Source organism: Dipodomys ordii, unplaced genomic scaffold (genome assembly GCF_000151885.1).
Source record: "Dipodomys ordii isolate 6190 unplaced genomic scaffold, Dord_2.0 Scaffold35, whole genome shotgun sequence".
Lineage (NCBI taxonomy): Eukaryota > Metazoa > Chordata > Mammalia > Rodentia > Heteromyidae > Dipodomys > Dipodomys ordii.
This window is the reverse complement of record NW_012267251.1, coordinates 9,803,090-9,821,016: the sequence shown is the minus strand read 5'-3', so window position 1 is coordinate 9,821,016 and position 17,927 is coordinate 9,803,090. Positions and strand designations below refer to the sequence as shown.

At 54.0% G+C, this 17,927-nt stretch overlaps 2 protein-coding genes across 2 annotated transcripts in view; both read left to right on the top strand.

Annotated features, from left to right (window-relative positions):
- The first annotated feature begins 6,840 nt into the window (after positions 1–6,840).
- On the top strand, positions 6,841–15,262 carry Ren (renin). Its single transcript, XM_013017395.1, has 9 exons — positions 6,841–6,953; positions 8,689–8,839; positions 9,363–9,486; positions 10,316–10,434; positions 11,030–11,226; positions 13,174–13,293; positions 13,560–13,704; positions 13,896–13,994; positions 14,961–15,262. Exons 1-9 carry the CDS (start codon positions 6,859–6,861, stop codon positions 15,120–15,122), a joined length of 1,212 nt encoding a protein of 403 aa, XP_012872849.1. The 5' UTR covers positions 6,841–6,858; the 3' UTR covers positions 15,123–15,262.
- Positions 15,263–16,147: 885 nt separating this feature from the next.
- Etnk2 (ethanolamine kinase 2) overlaps positions 16,148–17,927 on the top strand; it is a 20,577-nt gene continuing 18,797 nt past the window's right edge. Inside the window, exon 1 of the mRNA XM_013017319.1 lies at positions 16,148–16,180. Coding sequence (XP_012872773.1) covers positions 16,148–16,180 — 33 coding nt within the window. The remainder of the gene's footprint in view (positions 16,181–17,927) is intronic.

Below are 17,927 nucleotides of genomic sequence, written 5' to 3'. Positions count from 1 at the left end.
GCTTCGTCAGTGGGCTACATTCCTGGGGGTCCAGTAGCAGGGGAAAAGAAATTTTGCTAGGCAAAAGTAGAACTTGTCTGGCTGGGAAGGTGGCTCAGTGGTAGAGCGCTTGCCTTGCATGCCTGAGGCCCTGGGTTCGATTCCTCAGCACCACATAAGCAAAAAAAGAAAGCCGGAAGTGGCGCTGTGGCTCAAGTGGTAGAGTGCTAGCCTTGAGCTGAAGAGCTGAGGGACAGTGCCCAGGCCCAGAGTTCAGACCCCACGACCAGACCCCCCCCCAAAAAAAGTAGAACTTGTCATTAGTCAAGTACCATCTGGCTCACAAGACAACTCAGCCCTGTTTGACAACCTCAGGGTCCCCCCCCCCATTGCTGCATTATCTAGGGTGGATATGTTCTTTCCCAAGGGGAAGCACCAGTGTTCCACACATTACCTAACCGGGAACTCCACAGGATGGAGGCAGAGCTGTGTTGCTATGGCAACGTGACAGGCTGCCATGGGAACTGAACAACCTGCCCCACCCCCATCTTTACCCTTGAAACGGCCCTCCAGCTGTGAGCGCGTGTCATAGCGTGTCACCATGACGCTGTGGGCACCTGGAAGGGCATTTCTTTCCAAACAGCCTGGGTGTGTCTGGGGAGGGGGCTTGGGGGACTGCTGCCTTCAGGAGCAGGATGGTGATCTGAGTTCTCTGCTTTCAAGGCAGCCATGTCTGTGCGTGGGGGTGGGGGTGGTAAGAGAGGAAATATGAGAAACTGCACGCATGTTCGTATGCATGTGTTGTGTGACCTGACATGTGGTGCAGGACTGCCAACTGCATTCCAGGCCCTGTCAGCCCTCACTCGCCCAAGATCTCTGTTCTAGCTGCCTCACTCAACAGCTGCCCACAGCGGCTCCCTGCGAGGCTCTGGGCTTTTCTATTCTTGCCTCTATGTCTTGGGGGAAAGGATGGGGGTCTCTGTGGGACAGCAGGGGTCTTTGGTTTTATGTGGCTTCAGTCTAACTTTGAACCTGCTCTTGGACTGGGGGAGGGGGGTTGGAGGAGGGGCACCTGGAGACTAGGAGAGCCCAGATGGAATCTTGCAAACTTTTTGCCCAAGCTGGCCTTGAACCGTGTTCCTCCGGATCTCTGCCTCCCAAGCCTTACCTAGAGTGACAGGCGTGAACCATGGCCCCCGGGCTTGAAGCTTTTTTTGTTTAAACAGACCCTCAGTGTCAGGTCGGGGAAAGCAGTTCCTTAGGTTACTGGCTCTCATGCTTCAGAGTACAGAGTCTGACCCTAACACCTGGGGTGCGTCTCATTTGGGGAGCCTGCTGTGATTCTCCTGGCAAACTCCCAGGCCCCTGCCCATCCTCCCTACCCCCAGAGTCCCCATTCTCCCCTCACCCTCCCCTTCCACCGTCCTCAGCACTGACTCCACCTCCCCCAGACCCCAGAGATCTGATAACCCTTCCCTCCTTTAGTCCATCCTTCTCCCCACACAAGGCAGCCCAAGTGCTTATTAAAATCCACCCTGGGTTTTTCTTTCCCTTCAAGGCCTCTGCAGGGCTCAGTGTCTCTGTCTGATTAACAAATTCCTCAGAGAAGCCAGCTGGGGTCCTTCAGGGCTGGGGAGCAAAGCGTGGAGCAAAGTGAGGTGGGAAGGGAGGACTGCTGGAAGGAATTGGCTTCCATTTTTCCTTTCTCCTGCTTCTGTGTGTGTGTGTGTGTGTACTGGAACTTGAACTCAGACCCTGGGCACTGTCCCTGAATTTCTATTTTATTTTATTTTTTGGGTCCGGTCGTGGGGCCTGAACTCTGGGCCTGGGTGCTGTCCCTCAGCTCTTCAGCTCAAGGCTAGCACTCTACCACTTGAGCCACAGCGCCACTTCTGGCTTTTTTTCTTTTTGTGTATGTGGTGCTGGGGAATCGAACCCAGGACCTCATGCATGCAAGGCAAGAGCTCTACCACTGAGCCACCTTCCCAGCCCTGTCCCTGAATTTCTTCACTCAAGGTTGGCATTCTACCACTTGGGCTACATTTCCACTTCTACCTCTTGGGTGGTTAATGAGAGATAAGAATTTCATGGGCTTTTCCTGCCCAGCTGGCTTTGAACCACGATCCTCATATCTCAGCCTCCCGAGTAGCTAGGCCTATAAAAGCGTGAGCCACCGGCGCTGGTTCCATTTGCTTTTTATGAACAGCAGCAGGACCTGCCCAAAGACCCTTGGCTCCCAAACACAGGGCTCACTTTCTACCTTTTATTACCTTTTTCCAGCAGGGGCCTTAGTGAGAGTTTCCTGGTAAACACTGGTGCCAGGAATGAACCCATACCAGGTTTAAAGCAGCACCAAACAGGGTTTTAGTGCTGCCCCGCCTTCCCTCCCTCCACCCTTGACTACCCCAGACCTCCTGGAGAAAGGTAGGATTGGGGGCCCTGTTTAGAGCAGCCCCCAGGCAATCTCTGGTCTCCTGAGACATCCCCCCACCCCCCCTCACTCTTCACAGGGTGGGGGGAGGGGGAACGGTGCGGCTCTGCTGGATTTATGCTTCCCTTCACTGCTTCTTATTAGGGCTCTGCTCTGTGGGCAGAGGGCAGGGACTACAAAACCCTCTCCTCTGCCCCCACCTACTCCACTTCCCTGACCTTGAACTTGAGCTGACGTAGCCGAGATAATGGCTTCCTGAAGAAGCTCTGTGGGAAAAACTGGACCCCTGGGCAGAGGGCCTGGGAGATGACCAACAAGGATCGCACCCACTCTCCTTCATGTCATTTAGCCCAGGACGCGGGGAGGCCCGAGTTCAGAGGGAAGGGGACCGGCCTGGACTGCCTCCCCGTCCCCCCTCCAGCCGAAAGGCTGGCAGGCAGGAAGGACCCAGGGAATCTTCAGACACCAGAGCTGGAAGGCCCTGGACCAGGGTCCCCAGACCCTCACACCACCAAACCTGGGAAGTTAAGGCCAGATGTTTCTCCAGCCATCAGCTTCTCAGGTCTCAGCTCTGCCCGCTGCTCTGCCTCCCTGAGGCCAGGAGTTTCAGGTGGCCCTGAGGCTTCTCGCTTCCAGTTCAGTTTCTCTGGGACCCTTGGCCAACCTTTACGACTTGATCTCAGGCTCCTGGCTCGTTCTGCCTCTAGATCATGGCAGTGGTCCCCGGTGTCCAGTGCTCTCCCGCCCAGTGCTCCTCTCCCAGCCTTCCTGACTACTCCACGGGTGATTCCCTGATCTCTGCAAGTGGACTTCAAGTCCCCGCGGGACTCTCCTCTCCTTACTTCTCAGTTGCACTCGTGTGTGTGTGTGTGTGTGTGTGTGTGTGTGTTATACACTGGGAGGGAGTCAGGACAGAGGTAAACTGAGGCTGAGTTGGATAGGAGAAGATCTAGGTCTACTGCTTTGAATCTCAGCCCAGCACCTGTGGTTCACACTTATAATCCTGGCTAAAGTCAGAAGTGAATCCGTAGCTCAAGTAGTAGAGCACTAGCCTTAAGAAAAAAAGGTTCAGGGATAGCGCCCAGGCACTGAGTTCAAGTCCTAGAACCAGCACAGGAAAAAAAAAATCCTAACCTCAACCTGAAATATATCAGAATTCCTGCCACACTGTGTTGGAGTCTAAACTATAAGAAATGGTCCATTCCCACCCCACCCCCAGCCCCCTTCTGTGGGGTTGATAACAGCTCTGTGTGTGTGCGTGTGTGTGTGTGCGTGCATGCGCACGCGTGCGTGCTGGTTACTGGGCTTGAACTCAGGGCCTCCTCATGCTCTTGCTCAGTTTTTTTTGCTCACAGCTGGTACTTTACTACTTGAGCCACACATCCAATTTCGCTTTTTAAATAGTTAATTGGAGATAAGGGTCTCTCAGACTTTTCTACCTGGGTTATTTCAAACCATGATCCTCATAGCTCAGCTTCCTAAGTTGCTAGCATCACAGGTGTGAGCCGCTGGTGTTCCTTTCTGAATCCCACTGGCTCTTCCAGCCGTGTGGACATCAGCCGTCATTTTCCCATGTGCTCCGCAGTCTCAGCACCTCCTCTAAGCTGTGGAAATGAACCCCACACTCTTCACTTAGCACAAAGCTCCTCAGGTAGCTGGGCAGTCATGCTAGTGGCTACACCTGAAATCCTAATTACTCAGGAGACTGGGATTTTTTTTTTAGGTCCAAGACCAGGACTTGAACTCAGTACCTGACGATTTTTACTCACTGGCTAGCACTCTACCAACTAAGTCACACCGCCAATCTCTGGGCACTAAGATCTGAGGATCATAGCTTTTTGTTTTTGTTTTTTCAGTTGTGGGGCTGAACTCTGAGCCTGGGCGCTGTCCCTCAGCTCTTCAGCTCAAGGCTAGCACTCTACCACTTGAGCCACAACCCCACTTTCTGCTTATTCTGCCTATGTAGTGCTGAGGAATGGAACCCAGGGCCTCATGCATGCGAGGCAAACACTGTACCACTAAGCCACCTTCACAGCCCCTAAGGATCATAGTTTGAAGCCAACTGAGGTAAAAAGTCTGTGAGAGGGGCTGGGAAGGTGGCTCAGTGGTAGAGCGCTTGCCTTGCATGTATGAGGCCCTGGGTTCGATTCCTCAGCACCACATAAGCAAAAAGAAAAAAGCCGGAAGTGGTGCTGTGGCTCAAGTGGTAGAGTGCTAGCCTTGAGCTGAAGAGCTGAGGGACAGTGCCTAGGCCCAGAGTTCAGGCCCACAACTGGACCAAAAAAAAACAAAAAAAAAGTCTGTGAGACACTATCTCTCATTAACCAGCAAAAAGCCACAACTGGAGCTGTGGCTCAGATGGTAAAGCACCAGTCACTAGGAAAAAAATCCAACCAAGAGCACAAGGCACTACTAAATTAAATTCCCGGTACCCACACACAGAAAAAGGTACTAGAAATACACAATGAAAGTGGCTGGTAGGGGGCTGGGAATGTAGCTTAGTGATAGAGTGCTTGCCCAGCATGCATGAGTCCTGGGTTCGATTCCTCAGCACCACATAAATAGAAAAAACCAGAAGTGGCACTGTGGCTCAAATTGTAGAGTGCTAGCTAGCTTAGAGCAAAAAGAAGCTCAGGGACAGTGTCCAGGCCCTGAGTTCAAGCCCCAGGATTGGCCAAAAAAAGAAAGTGGCTGGTAGGACTTACTGTGACAGGGTCCCTGGGCTGACCTCCCCCCCCCACTGGCCGTTACCGTTCACTCTCCCCTTGCTCTCTGCTCCCTTTCTTCTGGAGTTTGGGGCTCTGATATGGTCACAGCCATGCTAGGAAAGAAGATTCACTCTTGCACCTGAGATTCACGGATGGGCTTTCCACCAGCCTCAAGATGGAGAGCTACAAGATTCATGGGAAGAGGTCCCCCTGCACAGTGGTACGGGGGAAATCCAGGTCCCCACGCTGCCCCCCGAGTGTGTGAAGACACGCTGCCTAGCCCTGGGTTGTGGGAGTCTGGTCTGACGTGGACACCGGGACACGCCTGCCAGCCTGGGCCTCTCTACCCGCTCGCCGTGTGGGTATTGGACCGGCAGGTCCTGCCCTGGGACTTATCAGGACCTTCTCCTCCCCGCGCCCTCTGCTAACCTCCCGATGACATCACCTACCACGTAGAAGGTGACCCCAAGGGACCTGACCTCTCAACTCCCTGGGCGCCCTCCTTCCAGCAGCCTCAACTCCACTCCCCTTCGCCACCACCCCACAAAGCCACTCCGCATTTGTTTTCATTGGAAACCGTTCCTCCTCCAGGCGAGCAGACACCCCCTGCTCCTCCCCCCCCCCGCCCCGCCCCACACACTGGCTCTTTTCACCAGCTCACCTTTGCTCTCTGCCCATTCCATCACCCTGCCCGGCCTGTCTTGACCTCTCTCCTATACACTCATTAGATTCTCCATCCACTTTCAATCATGTTTTTGTGCCAGACATGTAGCTCACACCTGTAATCCCAGTACACAGGAGGGTAAGGCAGGAGGGCTTCAAGGTCGAAACTAGGCTGGCTACATAGTGAGACCCTGTCTCAAATTTTTTTCTTTTTCCTTTCCTTTTATTTTTCCTTTCCTCCCTCCCTCCCTCCTTCTCTTTCTTTCTTTCTTCTTTCTCCCTTCCTTCTCCTCCCCTCCCCTCTCCTTCCCTTCATTTCCCTTCCTCTTTCTTTCCCCAACCTTAAGCTCCTTGGCCTCTTACCTCTGATCATCCCAGCCCTGAGTGAAGCAGCCACACACACGTTCTCTGCATTCATGTCGGAGCAGCTGAGCGCTGTGATGTAGTAGAGGAATCAGACTTGCTTCTCATAAAATTCAGAAGAAGGGTGAATAAACAGCACCCACTCTGGGATTTAGGGGTCAGGTGTGTGTTGGGGTGGGGCTACACCGGACTGCTTGTAAGGCTGCAGAGAAAATGGAAGGCGGCAGAGAGACAGGGCCGCCAGGAAGGAGGGCCCAGAAGAGGGCCCTGCGCTGGACACCCTGCCATCTGCAGAACTTCTCAGGCCTGGCGGGCCGCGGCCTCCATCACAAGCCTGGGCCAGGCACTGCTCCTCCTGCTCAGGAACGAGCAGCCTTTCACCAGGTTCTGGATGGGAAACCGGGACGTGGGATGGAGCAGCCAGCCGAGGGCAGCACCAAGGGCCGGGGGCGTGGGATCCGGGCCGGGCCGGAGTCTGGAGACGCAGGTCCCGAGGCGCCGGCCTCAGCTCTGACCTCATCCCTAAGCACTGGTGTTCCTCATCAGCCCCTGTCCGACTTGGGGGTCACAGGGCAGGGCAGGCAGGTCCTGCCCCAGGGCAATAAATCAAGGCAGGAAGCGTGAAAAATACCCCAAGTGTGCGGTGCATAAAAGAAGGGCTCAGGGAGCCACCAGGCTTCAGTGGACCCCAAAGAACCGAGACTAAGCAGCAGCATGGATGGATGGGGCGGATGCTATCGATGGGGACTCTTGCTGCTGCTCTGCGGCTGCGCCTTTGCTCTCCCCACAGACACCGCTGCCTTCAGACGGTAACTGGGGGAGAGAAGGGGGCAGGGGTCCTCACCTTCCTCGCACCCCCAGCTTTCAGATATGTGGGGTTAGCCAGTCCATAGGGCAAGCTAGTCAGAGAAGCCTGAACCCGTCCAGAGTCAATTGACTGCCTAGTATCACACAGCCAATAAGTAAATGGCTGTGTGTGTGTGTGTGTGTGCGTGTGCGTGTGCGTGCGCTGATACCAGAGCTTGAACTCAGGGCTTCTGTGCTGTTCCGTAGGTTTTTTGCTCAAGGCTGGTGATCTACTGCTTGAGCCACACATCCACTTTCAGCATTTTGCTGCTCTGGCAATTACAGTCCTATACATTTGACTGCCCAGGCTGGCTTACAACTATGATCCTCAGATCTCAGCCTCCTGAGTAACTAGGATTGCAGGCACTGACAGGAGCCTTCATTTTTTGGCATCTGTAAGACAGAATAGCTGCCGGGCACTGGTAGCTCAGGCCTGTAATCCTAACTATTCAGGAATAGTTAGGCTATCTGAGGATCATGGTTCAAAGCCAGCCCAGGCAAGAGAGGCCCATGAGACTCTTATTTCCGATTAAACACCAGAAAACCAGAAGTTGTGGCTCAAAGTGGTAGAGGGCTAGCCTTGAGCAAAAGAGCTCAGGGACATTGGCCAGGCCCCATAAACAACAACAACAACAAAATACAGACTAGCTGGTTTTCAGAGGTCGGAGTGGGTGTGTGTGCTAGGTGGTGGACATACAAGAATTAACTTATATTCGTGAGTTCCTAGTCTCTTCAAACTGCCTGCCAAAGGGGATGGAAGGGGCCAGGACAAGAAAGACTAAAACTTGGGCCCTAGACATATTTCCCTGAGGGTGAGGCGCATAGGCACTGTGGAGATGATGCTGGCATCTCTCTGCCCAGTCCAGTTCAGACAGTCCACAACAGCCCTGCCCCTAGGGCTCCTGCTAGCCCCTGCAAGCTGCTGTGGGAGTCTGCTGCCACCTACAGGCCCCATGTGGCACTGTCACCCAGTGGTGAGTGGGTGCTCCCGGCCTATATCTCCCCAGGGGGATTTCACTGTCTGTTTCCTATTGTATCTTTCTCTATGGTCACTATCTACTTAAAGGCAGCAATAGGAGCATCATGGTCTGATGCAGGCCTCATAAAACAAACTGAAGCTGAAAGAACTGGGGGTGTGGCTAAAGCGAGAGAATGCCTGCTAGCAAGTACAAGGCTCTGAGTTCAAACTCCAGTATTGCCAAAATGAATTAAAAGGCAGCAATGATGCAGTGGTTTTTACATCTCTGTCCAGCACAGTGAGGCAGAGCAGGTGCAAAACACAGGATGGTGAGATGGGTGGATAGTGGGGAGGGAGGAGGGGGTTGTCCTGGGGCTTGAACTCAGGGCCTGGTCACTCTACCTGAGCTTTTGTGGTGATAAGAGTCTCGTGGGCTTTCCTGCCCAGACTGGCATGATCTTCAAATTCCAGCTGCCTGAGTTGCTAGGAATACAGGTGTGAGTCGTGGGTTTTATCTAAGTGATGGATGGGTTTTATCTAAGTAAAACAAGACCATGGGAGGAAGCTGTTTGACACCATAGCAGGCTTATCTATGTGCTTAGCAGCCCTGGGGCCGAGGAGATCCTTGGGCACTATGGCTAAGTTGAGTGGCAGATGTCCCACAGGACACAGGGGACTCTGAGCTCTGTCACTACAGCAGGGGTCCAGGGAACTTCTGTTTTTCTCTCACCTGGGTCTAGGATCTTCCTCAAGAAGATGCCCTCAGTCCGGGACAACCTGAAGGAGCGGGGAGTGGACATGGCCAGGCTCAGTACCCAGTGGAGCCAGGTCACCAAGAAGCTCTCCTCTGGCAATCATACCACCCCTGTGGTCCTCACCAACTACCTGGACGTGAGTGCCCAGCTCGGCCACCTCCTCCATCCTCCCTGTCTCCTTTCTCTGTGGGACCTAAGTCTTCTTTTCCTGCCAGGCTCACTCTTGTTTGACTGAGAGTACTCTACAAAACTCCTGCCTTATACCCGAAAAGCCTTGGGCACAGAGGAGCTAGTCACGGGCAGAGTTCAATGAAAACCAGGGCCCATTCTCAAGCCAGGCATTTCTGGTGAAGAGAAAGGCATGTAACCTCAGATAGGGTTCTGATGATGACTTGGTTTTGCCCAGCCTGGCACCTCTTGCCCCAGTGGTGTCTCAAGGTTGGCATTTTCCTTGTTCTTCTTTGCTTTCCTGCCTCACTGAGCTACATCCTGGGATGCTGGGGGCTAGGGCCAACGCCACCCAGGCCCTGCAGGAAAATGGAACCCAGAGAGGCTGTAGGTCTTTGGCCCCAGGGACCACAGGTAGAACCAGGCAAGATCCAGCACCCACAACCCCTCCCGTACTTCTCCACCTTGTACTCTTTCCTTTCCCCTTGCAGATCCAGTACTATGGAGAGATCGGCATCGGTACCCCACCCCAGACCTTCAAAGTCATCTTTGACACAGGTTCAGCCAACCTCTGGGTGCCCTCTACCAAGTGCAGCCCTCTCTACACTGCCTGTGGTGAGACCCAGCACTGCGACCACTCCCCATGTCCCCACTCAGCTGCTTTTATGCAGTCCTGACCTAGGCCAGCTAAACCCCGGCTGCTGTGAATGAGCTGCTTCCTGTCTGCCTCTGTGCCCCCTGACTCTGGGAGGAAAGAGGAAGGTAGCTCCCATTTTCCTGATACGGCCAGCTCCAGGAGCCACCTGACCACCTACAAGGCCATTTCCCAGTGTCCCTGAGATTAAACCATGCCCAAATTCTCAAACCCCTTCCAGGCCCTTTGTCTGTCTGTCTGTCTGTCTGTCTGTCTCTCTCTCTCTCTCTTTCTCTCTTTCATCAGCTGTGGGGCCTGAACTCTGGCCCTGGGCGCTGTCCCTCAGCTCTTCAGCTCAAGGTTAGAGTCCTACCACTTGAGCCACAGCTCCACTTTCAGCTCTTTCTTGTGGTTGATTAGATAAGAGTCTCACGGACTTTCCTGCCCAGGCTGGCTTTGAACCACGATCCTCAGATCTCAGCCTCCTGAGTAGCTAGGATTACAGGCGTGAGCCCTGGGTGCCCAGCTCCCTTTGTCTCTGTCATCCTCAGCCTTCATCAATAACCTGTTACTAAGCGCTTACTACAGTGCCCAGAATCTTCTCCAGCATTGTCAGCTTTACTATGTTTAAGTGCTTCATTGGAGACAAGTATCTCCAACGTGGGAGGGCAGAAGGGGTGCTCAAGAAACACAGTCCAGGCCCTGCTCAGTGCCACTCTCCACGCCCCCCCTGCACCCCTGCACCTGCACCTCAGCCCCACCAGCCATGCCCACAACTTGCCGAGACTTGAGCCTGTGTCCTTCTACCAGAGACCCACAGCCGTTATGACTCTGCGGAATCCTCCAGCTACATGGAGAATGGGACGGAATTCACCATCCACTACGGCTCAGGGGAGGTCAAAGGCTTCCTGAGCCAGGACATTGTGACCGTAAGTGGGGTTTCCCCCTGGGCATCTGGATCCTGGGTTACTGGGTCCAATCACTGTGTGATGGATGGCGGCTTTTGCTTCTCACCTGCACACAGATTTGTCTGCCTGAGGCCACCGACCCACACAGGGCTCTCAGCCAGGGTCACAAGATTGTGGCTGGGCTCAGTCTTTTAGGGTCAGGTACAGTTTGAAGTTAAGAGTTGAGGGTTGATGGCAGGGCTGGTTTTCTTGGCCCTTCCCACTGTGGAATTTCTCTTGCCAGAGTAAGCAGGAGGCAATGGGAAGGGCTGGTCTGGCTGTGTGAGAGAAGTCCTTGGCTTGTGATGAAGTGGGCAGCCAGCTGGGGGGGGGGGATGCAGAGTGTCCAGCATGGTCACTACCTGGCAGGACACCTTCTCAGCTCACCCTGCAGCACTAGTCAACCCCAGTTCTCTCTGGACCCCATGCTGAGGATGAGGGGAGGTGGTGATGGTGGTGGTAGAATTATCTCACCCCAAATTGCTATACCCAGAGGCAGATTTGTTCCTGGTGTGGAAGCCCAGCTGCAGGCCCCAGCAGGCAGCGGGCTCAGCCTCTTGGGCTCTTCTCCCCACAGGTGGGTGGGATCACGGTGACACAGGTGTTTGGAGAGGTCACAGAGCTGCCCCTGATACCCTTCATGCTGGCCAAGTTCGACGGGATCCTGGGCATGGGCTTTCCTGCCCAGGCTGTGGGTGGCATCACCCCCGTCTTTGACCACATCCTCTCCCAGAGGATCCTAAAGGAGGATGTCTTCTCTGTCTACTACAGCAGGTGAGCCTGTGACTCCAGGGCTGGGGCTCGGGGAGGGAGAATGAAAGGAGAGTCTGGGCTGGGGTTTTACTGTACTAGATTAAGTGATAATCAGTTAACAGCTCCGGCCTCACTAGCCAAGATGGAAACTGCTATTGATCTAAATTAACTGAAATGAAATGAGGCCAAGCATGTGGTTCCTGCATTGCACTGCTTTCCCAAGGCCAGCAGTCCCCGTGGAGGTAATGATTTCCATGCTGCACGGTAAAGGTCTAGCTCCATCATGGTGGAGGAGCTTGTCTGGAACCAGAGGAGAATGCAGTTGTGAGAAGGAGATGGGGGGGGGGGGAGAAGACAGGGGGAAGTGGGGAGGACCATGGCTCCTCCCACACGGAAGTAACCACCTTCATACCTTCATTGGCTCCTGTGCTTATTTGCTTGCTTGTTGATTCAATCAAAGCTGTGTAGGACACACTATGGTGGGCTGGGGGCGGGGGGTACAGAGATCCTCCAAGAGTGCAGTTTAACTGAGGATGGGTATGACAAGCATTCCCATGGCCAGTGCTGGAAACAACAGGTGCTTTTCAGATCTAGGCTGGGCTTCTGTACAATCCAGCCAGCCCTGGGGAAGCTGGGGTCAGCTCCTGAGCGGGGCTGTGATCCAATCCCAGCTGCTGGCTTAGAAAGGAGGTCTAGGCCGGAAATGAGGTTGGAAGGGTTAAGAACACAAGGCCAGTGGTCGTGGGAGTGGAAGAAAGAGTGGAGAGCAATCTCAGAAGTGAGAAGCTCTCTGGCTGGTGGCAGAAGAAAAAAAAGCGTTAAGGAAAGGCCACCGATTAGATTGGGGGGAAGACAGGGGGGAGGGAGGCTCTGGAAGAGCCTTCAGAGGAAGTAGAGGCAAGGCCGGAGGCAAGCAGTTAAGCGTGGAGGGGGGAGTAGGAAGTGGAGGTCACAAATGTAGGCTGCCCTGGGAAATCCAACCAGGAAGGGGAGGTGAGGGCCGTGGGTGGTGTGTGGGAGGGGAGATGGAAGAGCAGCAGGGGAAGGGAGGGGCTTGTAAACGCTAGGGGATGCTGGGGCAAGGCTTGTGGGTGGAGGAAGAAGTTGATGGGAAGTTGAGATGGAAAATTTGAAGAGGAGATAAATAAGGGGTACTGGAGTCAGGCCATGCTTTGAGAGAAGGCCCTTGTCCTTCACCTTAGACTGGAAAGAAGGAGTTATCCAGAAAGATCCTGGTAAATATATATACACACACACATATATTTGATATATATATCCTATATATATAATAATATCTATATACTATATATTATATTATTATATATTATATATGTTACATATTATATACATATATACACACACACAGAGGGGACTTGTGCTACAGCATGCAGCATGTACAAAAATGCAAGCTATTGGCACTTGTAGGAAAGAGCATGGGCAAATCTACCAGGCACACCTGTTTGTGTACACATGCCCCTGCACACATCCATGGAGAAACTAGAAACTAGCCCTGGGCTGGGAAGGTGGCTTAGTGGTAGAGCACTTGCCTTGCATGCATGAGGCCCTTGGTTCGATTCCTCAGCACAACATAAGCAAAAAGAAAAAAGCTGGAAGTGGCGCTGTGGCTCTTGAGCTGAAGAGCTGAGGGACAGCGCCCAGGCCCAGAGTTCAGGCCCCATGACCGGACCCAAAAAAAAAAAAAAAAAGAAAAGAAACCAGCCCTGGGCAGCCCCTGGGCTATGGGAATCACTGTCCCAACAGGGAGGAGAGGAAGGCGGGGGAAGGAGCCTCAGGCCCGGCCCCGCTTGTGCACTGGAGAGCTGTGGGTGTCTGTAGGCAAGGACCCCCCTGTTAGCGACTCCACTGCCCGAAGGGTGAGAGCGAGTACTTTATCCTTATCCCGCCCAGCAACGGGGCCTGAGAGGCTTCCCTGAAGTGAGCCTCTCTGCCCGCCGCCCTCTCTTTTAGGGACTCCCACCTGCCAGGAGGAGAGCTGGTGCTGGGGGGCAGCGACCCCCAGCACTACCAAGGGAATTTCCACTACGTGAGCATCAGCAAGCCGGGCTCCTGGCAGATCACAATGAAGGGGTCAGGCATCCCCAACCCACCAGCCCTCTCTCGAAATGCGGGCACTCCTAGGGCACAGCCTTGATCAGCCCTCAGCCTGCTCTGTCCTGGCTGGGGGAATGGGAGGGTGTGGGGAGGCGGGCCCACATGCTGAGGGGGAGGGGACAACACCATCCTCTCTGCTCACTGCCTCCTCCAAAGCATCCCTGCATGGCTTCCTGTCACCGCCCTCTCAGCCTGGGGTGCCCGTCAGCTTCTGTCTGTCTGTCTGACTGGGGCCTCCCCAGGGTGTCCGTGGGATCGACCACCTTGCTGTGTGAGGAGGGCTGCGTAGCAGTGGTGGACACAGGAGCCTCCTATATCTCGGCTCCCACCAGCTCGCTGAGGCTGATCATGGAGGCACTGGGGGCCAAGGAGCAGAGCGCAGATGAAGTAAGATGCTAAGGGAACAGGACACTGCATGGGGCGGGGGGGGGGGGGACACCACCCACACCATTTCAAGCCTCTGCCTCCCCTCTCACCCCCCAGCCCTCTCCAGAAAAGGGGCCAGGCCAGAGACAGGGCTCCTTGTCTGCTGAGAACCTCCCATACTAAAAGAGGCCCCCTTTATCTTCTCCCCCCAGTATGTTGTGAACTGCAATGAGGTGCCCACACTCCCCGACATCTCCTTCCACCTGGGGGGCAGAGCCTACACACTCACCGGCGGGGACTACGTACTACAGGTACATAGGGGTGGGCAGGGGCTGTCGACTGAGTGGGGGGGGGAGTCGGGTTCTCTTCAGACGTACCTGCTCATGCCACCTGGAGAGTTTTTTAACAATCCCAGGACCCTGGCCACCCTCCCCCGCCATCTGTTAAGTCAGAGCCTCTAGACGTGATGCTCAGAAATCAGAGCTTCCGAAACTCCCCAGGGTTCCGATGAGGAGCCAAATGTATGGATCGCTGTGCAGTCTCTCTGCCTCTGTTTTCTCACCAAACACTCCTGGAAATCTATGTTTTTATACATTCCTATCCTCTTCATGCTTCATGTACTCAGAGAAGTGAAATAACTTGTGTTAGATCAGAAGCTGAGCTAGTACAGCAGGCTCTTTTTTTGGAGGCACTAGAGTTTGAACTCAGGGCCTTGTACTTGCTAGTAGTAAAGGACTAGCTTTACTACTTGAGTAACACCCCAGCTCCTTTTTGCCTTAGTTGTGTGTGTGTGTGTGTGTGAGAGAGAGAGAGAGAGAGAGAGAGAAAGAAAGAGAGAGAGAGGATCCTGAGGCTTGAACTCAGAGTCTGAGTGCTGTCCCTGAGATTTTCTTTTGCACGTCTAGTGCTCTACCACTTGAGCTGCAGCAACATTTCCAGCTTTTTGCTGGCTAGTTAGAGATAAGAGTCTTACAGACTTTTCCTGCCCAGGCTTGTTTTGAATTGTGATTGATCCTCAGATCTCTCAGCTGAGGATTACCATGCCTGGCTCTAGACTGTCAGCTCTTGAAAGTAGCCCCAAGGCCGAAACTGCCCAGTGTAGCTGCGTCTGGGGTGGGATGCAATTTGGCTTCGCTAAAATAGTGAAGACTGATCTCAGGCCCAGGGGGACAGAAGAGAAAACAATACACTGCTAAAGACAGCTGTGGGGGCCATGGAAGATGATAGAAAGGTGGTCCTGGGCTGAGTCACAGAGCAACCCTCTTGTTTACCGCCAGGACTCCTACAGAAACAATGACCTGTGCACATTGGCCCTCCACGGCCTGGACATCCCTCCACCCACTGGGCCTCTCTGGGTCTTGGGTGCCAGCTTTATCCGCAAGTTCTACACCGAGTTTGATCGGCATAACAATCGCATTGGCTTTGCTTTGGCCCGCTGAGGCCCTTCAACTGTCTGGATGACCTTGTCTTCTGTACAAGCAGGAAGCTGCTACATTTTCTAGGAGGCCCCTCTGCCTAGGCTCCGCCCTCATGTGAGGACACCGCTTAGCCCCGCCCCCCAGCACCAGCCCTTTCCTGCTTTGAGAACACACAGAATAAAGACTCCATGTTCATAATTGGCTGCATTTGGGTTGACTGGGGCTTGAGACAGAGGGAAGGGGCAGGCTGAGTGACGTGTGTGTGCACATTCACCCCCATCACAGGTTCCTGCAAGCAAGTTTATGCAACTTTGGTTGGGAACTTTGCAGAGAGCCAGTCTGTGCCCCTAACCCCATGCCTGCAAGGGCCAAAGCTAATGCTATGATAGTAGACCTTGGCTCAGAAAGATGCTCACAGAGCCAGCTCTGAATCCAGGCTCTGGGTTACTGAGCTAGCCAGCCCTGTCTCCCCTGTCGGTGGCTCCTGCCTGTAATCCTAGCTACTCAGGAGGCTGAGATCTGAGGTTCTCAGTTCAAAGTCAACCTGGGCAACCAAGTCCATGACACTCTTATCTCCAATTAACTAGCAAAAAGCCAGAAGCAGGTTTATGGCTCAACCAGTAGAATACCAGGCTTGCACAAAAATAGCTAAGGGACAATGCCCAGGCCCTTAATTTAAGTCCTAGTACCGGTACAAAATCAACACCTAAAAATGTAGACTATCAGAGATCCACTTTACACATGGGGAAACAGGCTTGGATGATGGGAGGTATTTGCCCAAGACCACCTGGTGAAGAAGCAAGTCGGGAAGGGTCCTAAAAATGGTAAAGCAAACCTAGAACCCAGCTTGTCTGACTCAGGTCCTAGAGCTTTTCGCACCTGATCACATGATGGTGTCACCAGACACCTGGGGCCACACATGCACACCTACACGGCTATCCTCTCTTCTCCCATTCTTGGTATCCCCAGGCTGTGTGTAGGGTAGGTATAGCTTGGGAAATGGGAAATCTGCAACCATCTGAAGCCACCAACACTGTCCTCTCACCATGGCTACAGATGCCTCATTTGACCCCAAACAGGTCCCACTGAGCGGCCCTCGGTGCCTCTAGGATTGCAGCCTCCTTGCATTGGGGTGGGGAGGAGGACAGGACTTCTCTATCCTGTAACACAAGCTGTCTAGAGCAACAGCCTCGGCTTCTGGGTCCCAGGCTCTCGCTGAGTCTCTGAGTTCCCTTGTCCTGTGTGACTTTATTTCCTTATTGCAAAAGGGAGAAGGAGCTGGAGGCAGAGTCCTCTCCAGCCTGGGAGATGCTGGGGCTGAGTGGCCTCAGGGACGCAGCCCCTCTCCCAGCCTCTGCTAAGTTGCACCCCACACAGCGGCCACCTCGAGCTATTTCCACTTGAAATAAAGGAAGGAAAATGGCACTCTAGCTATGTTTCAAATGTTGTCTAGCCACTCGTGGCTGGCTAGTGGCCACTATACCAGACAGCACAAAAATTGCCAGCGCTGCGGAAGTTCTGCCAGATAGCAATGCGCATAGGGCTTTGTGGTTGAGTGGGCCAAAAGGACAACTTGGGGACACAGAGAGGGCCCCTTCTGTAGGTACTTCTCAGCGTGTGTTGGGGGACAGTGTGAGGTCCCTGAGGCAGGACATTTCGTGGCCTAGACCTTCCTGTGTATGCAGAGGGCTGGCAGCTGGGGGCCTGCTCAGGAAGTGACAGAGGACCAATATGAGTAAGGGGGTCCACAGGGGTGTCCATCCATGGCTCCTCTTCCCCAGAGCAACTCTGATGGGGGGGGAGCTTTGTCACCCTTCCTTAGAGAGTCCTACTTGCCACTGAACAGCCTGTTTGTGCCCTATAGATATGCCAGGCCAGGAATGGAGGTGTGGATCAAGTGGTAGAATGCCAGCCCTGACAGCAAAAGCTAAGCAAGAGTGTGAGCCCCAGTACACGTGTGTGTGTGTGTGTGTGTGTGTCAAGCTTTCAACTCTTCTGAGGGTATGGGGGCGGGGTTGCTGTTAGTTCTTGGGTAGATCTTATAGCTGCAAACCCACATCCACACCTCTGCCCAGCAAAGCTCTGAGCTCAGGGGGACCTGCTGGACTGTCACCTAACCCCAGTCAGATCTTCAGGATGGAAAGGAAATTTTAAAGATTTAGTGATTAGGGCTGAGAAGGTGGCTTGGTGGTAGAGCACTTACCTAGCACACACAAGACCCTGGGTTCGATTTCTCAGTACCACATAAACAGAAAAAGCCAGAAGTGGCCCAAGTGGTAGAGCCCTACCTAGCCTTGAGCACAGAGAGGCTCAAGGACAGTGTCTAGGCCCTGAGTTCAAGCTCTAGGACCTGCACCAAAAAAAAAAAAAAAAAAGTGACTAAAGCTCAGTCTTCTTCAAAATCATGGCCTAATACTCCAATACCGGGAGTGTTCAGAAGTGACTTGTCAGAAGACACACGGTCACCAGGCCTGGGATACTCACTATCAGCGGCCTCCCCCCACCCCCCAAGCCTTCTGCCCACTGCATGTGTGTGCGCTGGCAGACACTGCAGGCAGTGGGGTGCGCTCCTGTAGAGCCTTTCCTAGGGCTGGGAGCGCTGGGCGCAAGCTGACATATTCAGGGTGAGGTGAGGGGTCCAGAAGAACCCGTTCCTACCCCCAGGCAGCCAGAAAAAGGCGGTTTCAGAAGCAGGGTAGGAGTGGGGGGTGTGTGTGCGCGCGCGCGCGCGCGAACCCGGGTCTGCCCGGCTTAGGACCTGGGGGCGTGTCCTGGACAGGCCCCGCCCATGTGGACGCCCCGCCCCTCGCCGACACCGCTCCCCCC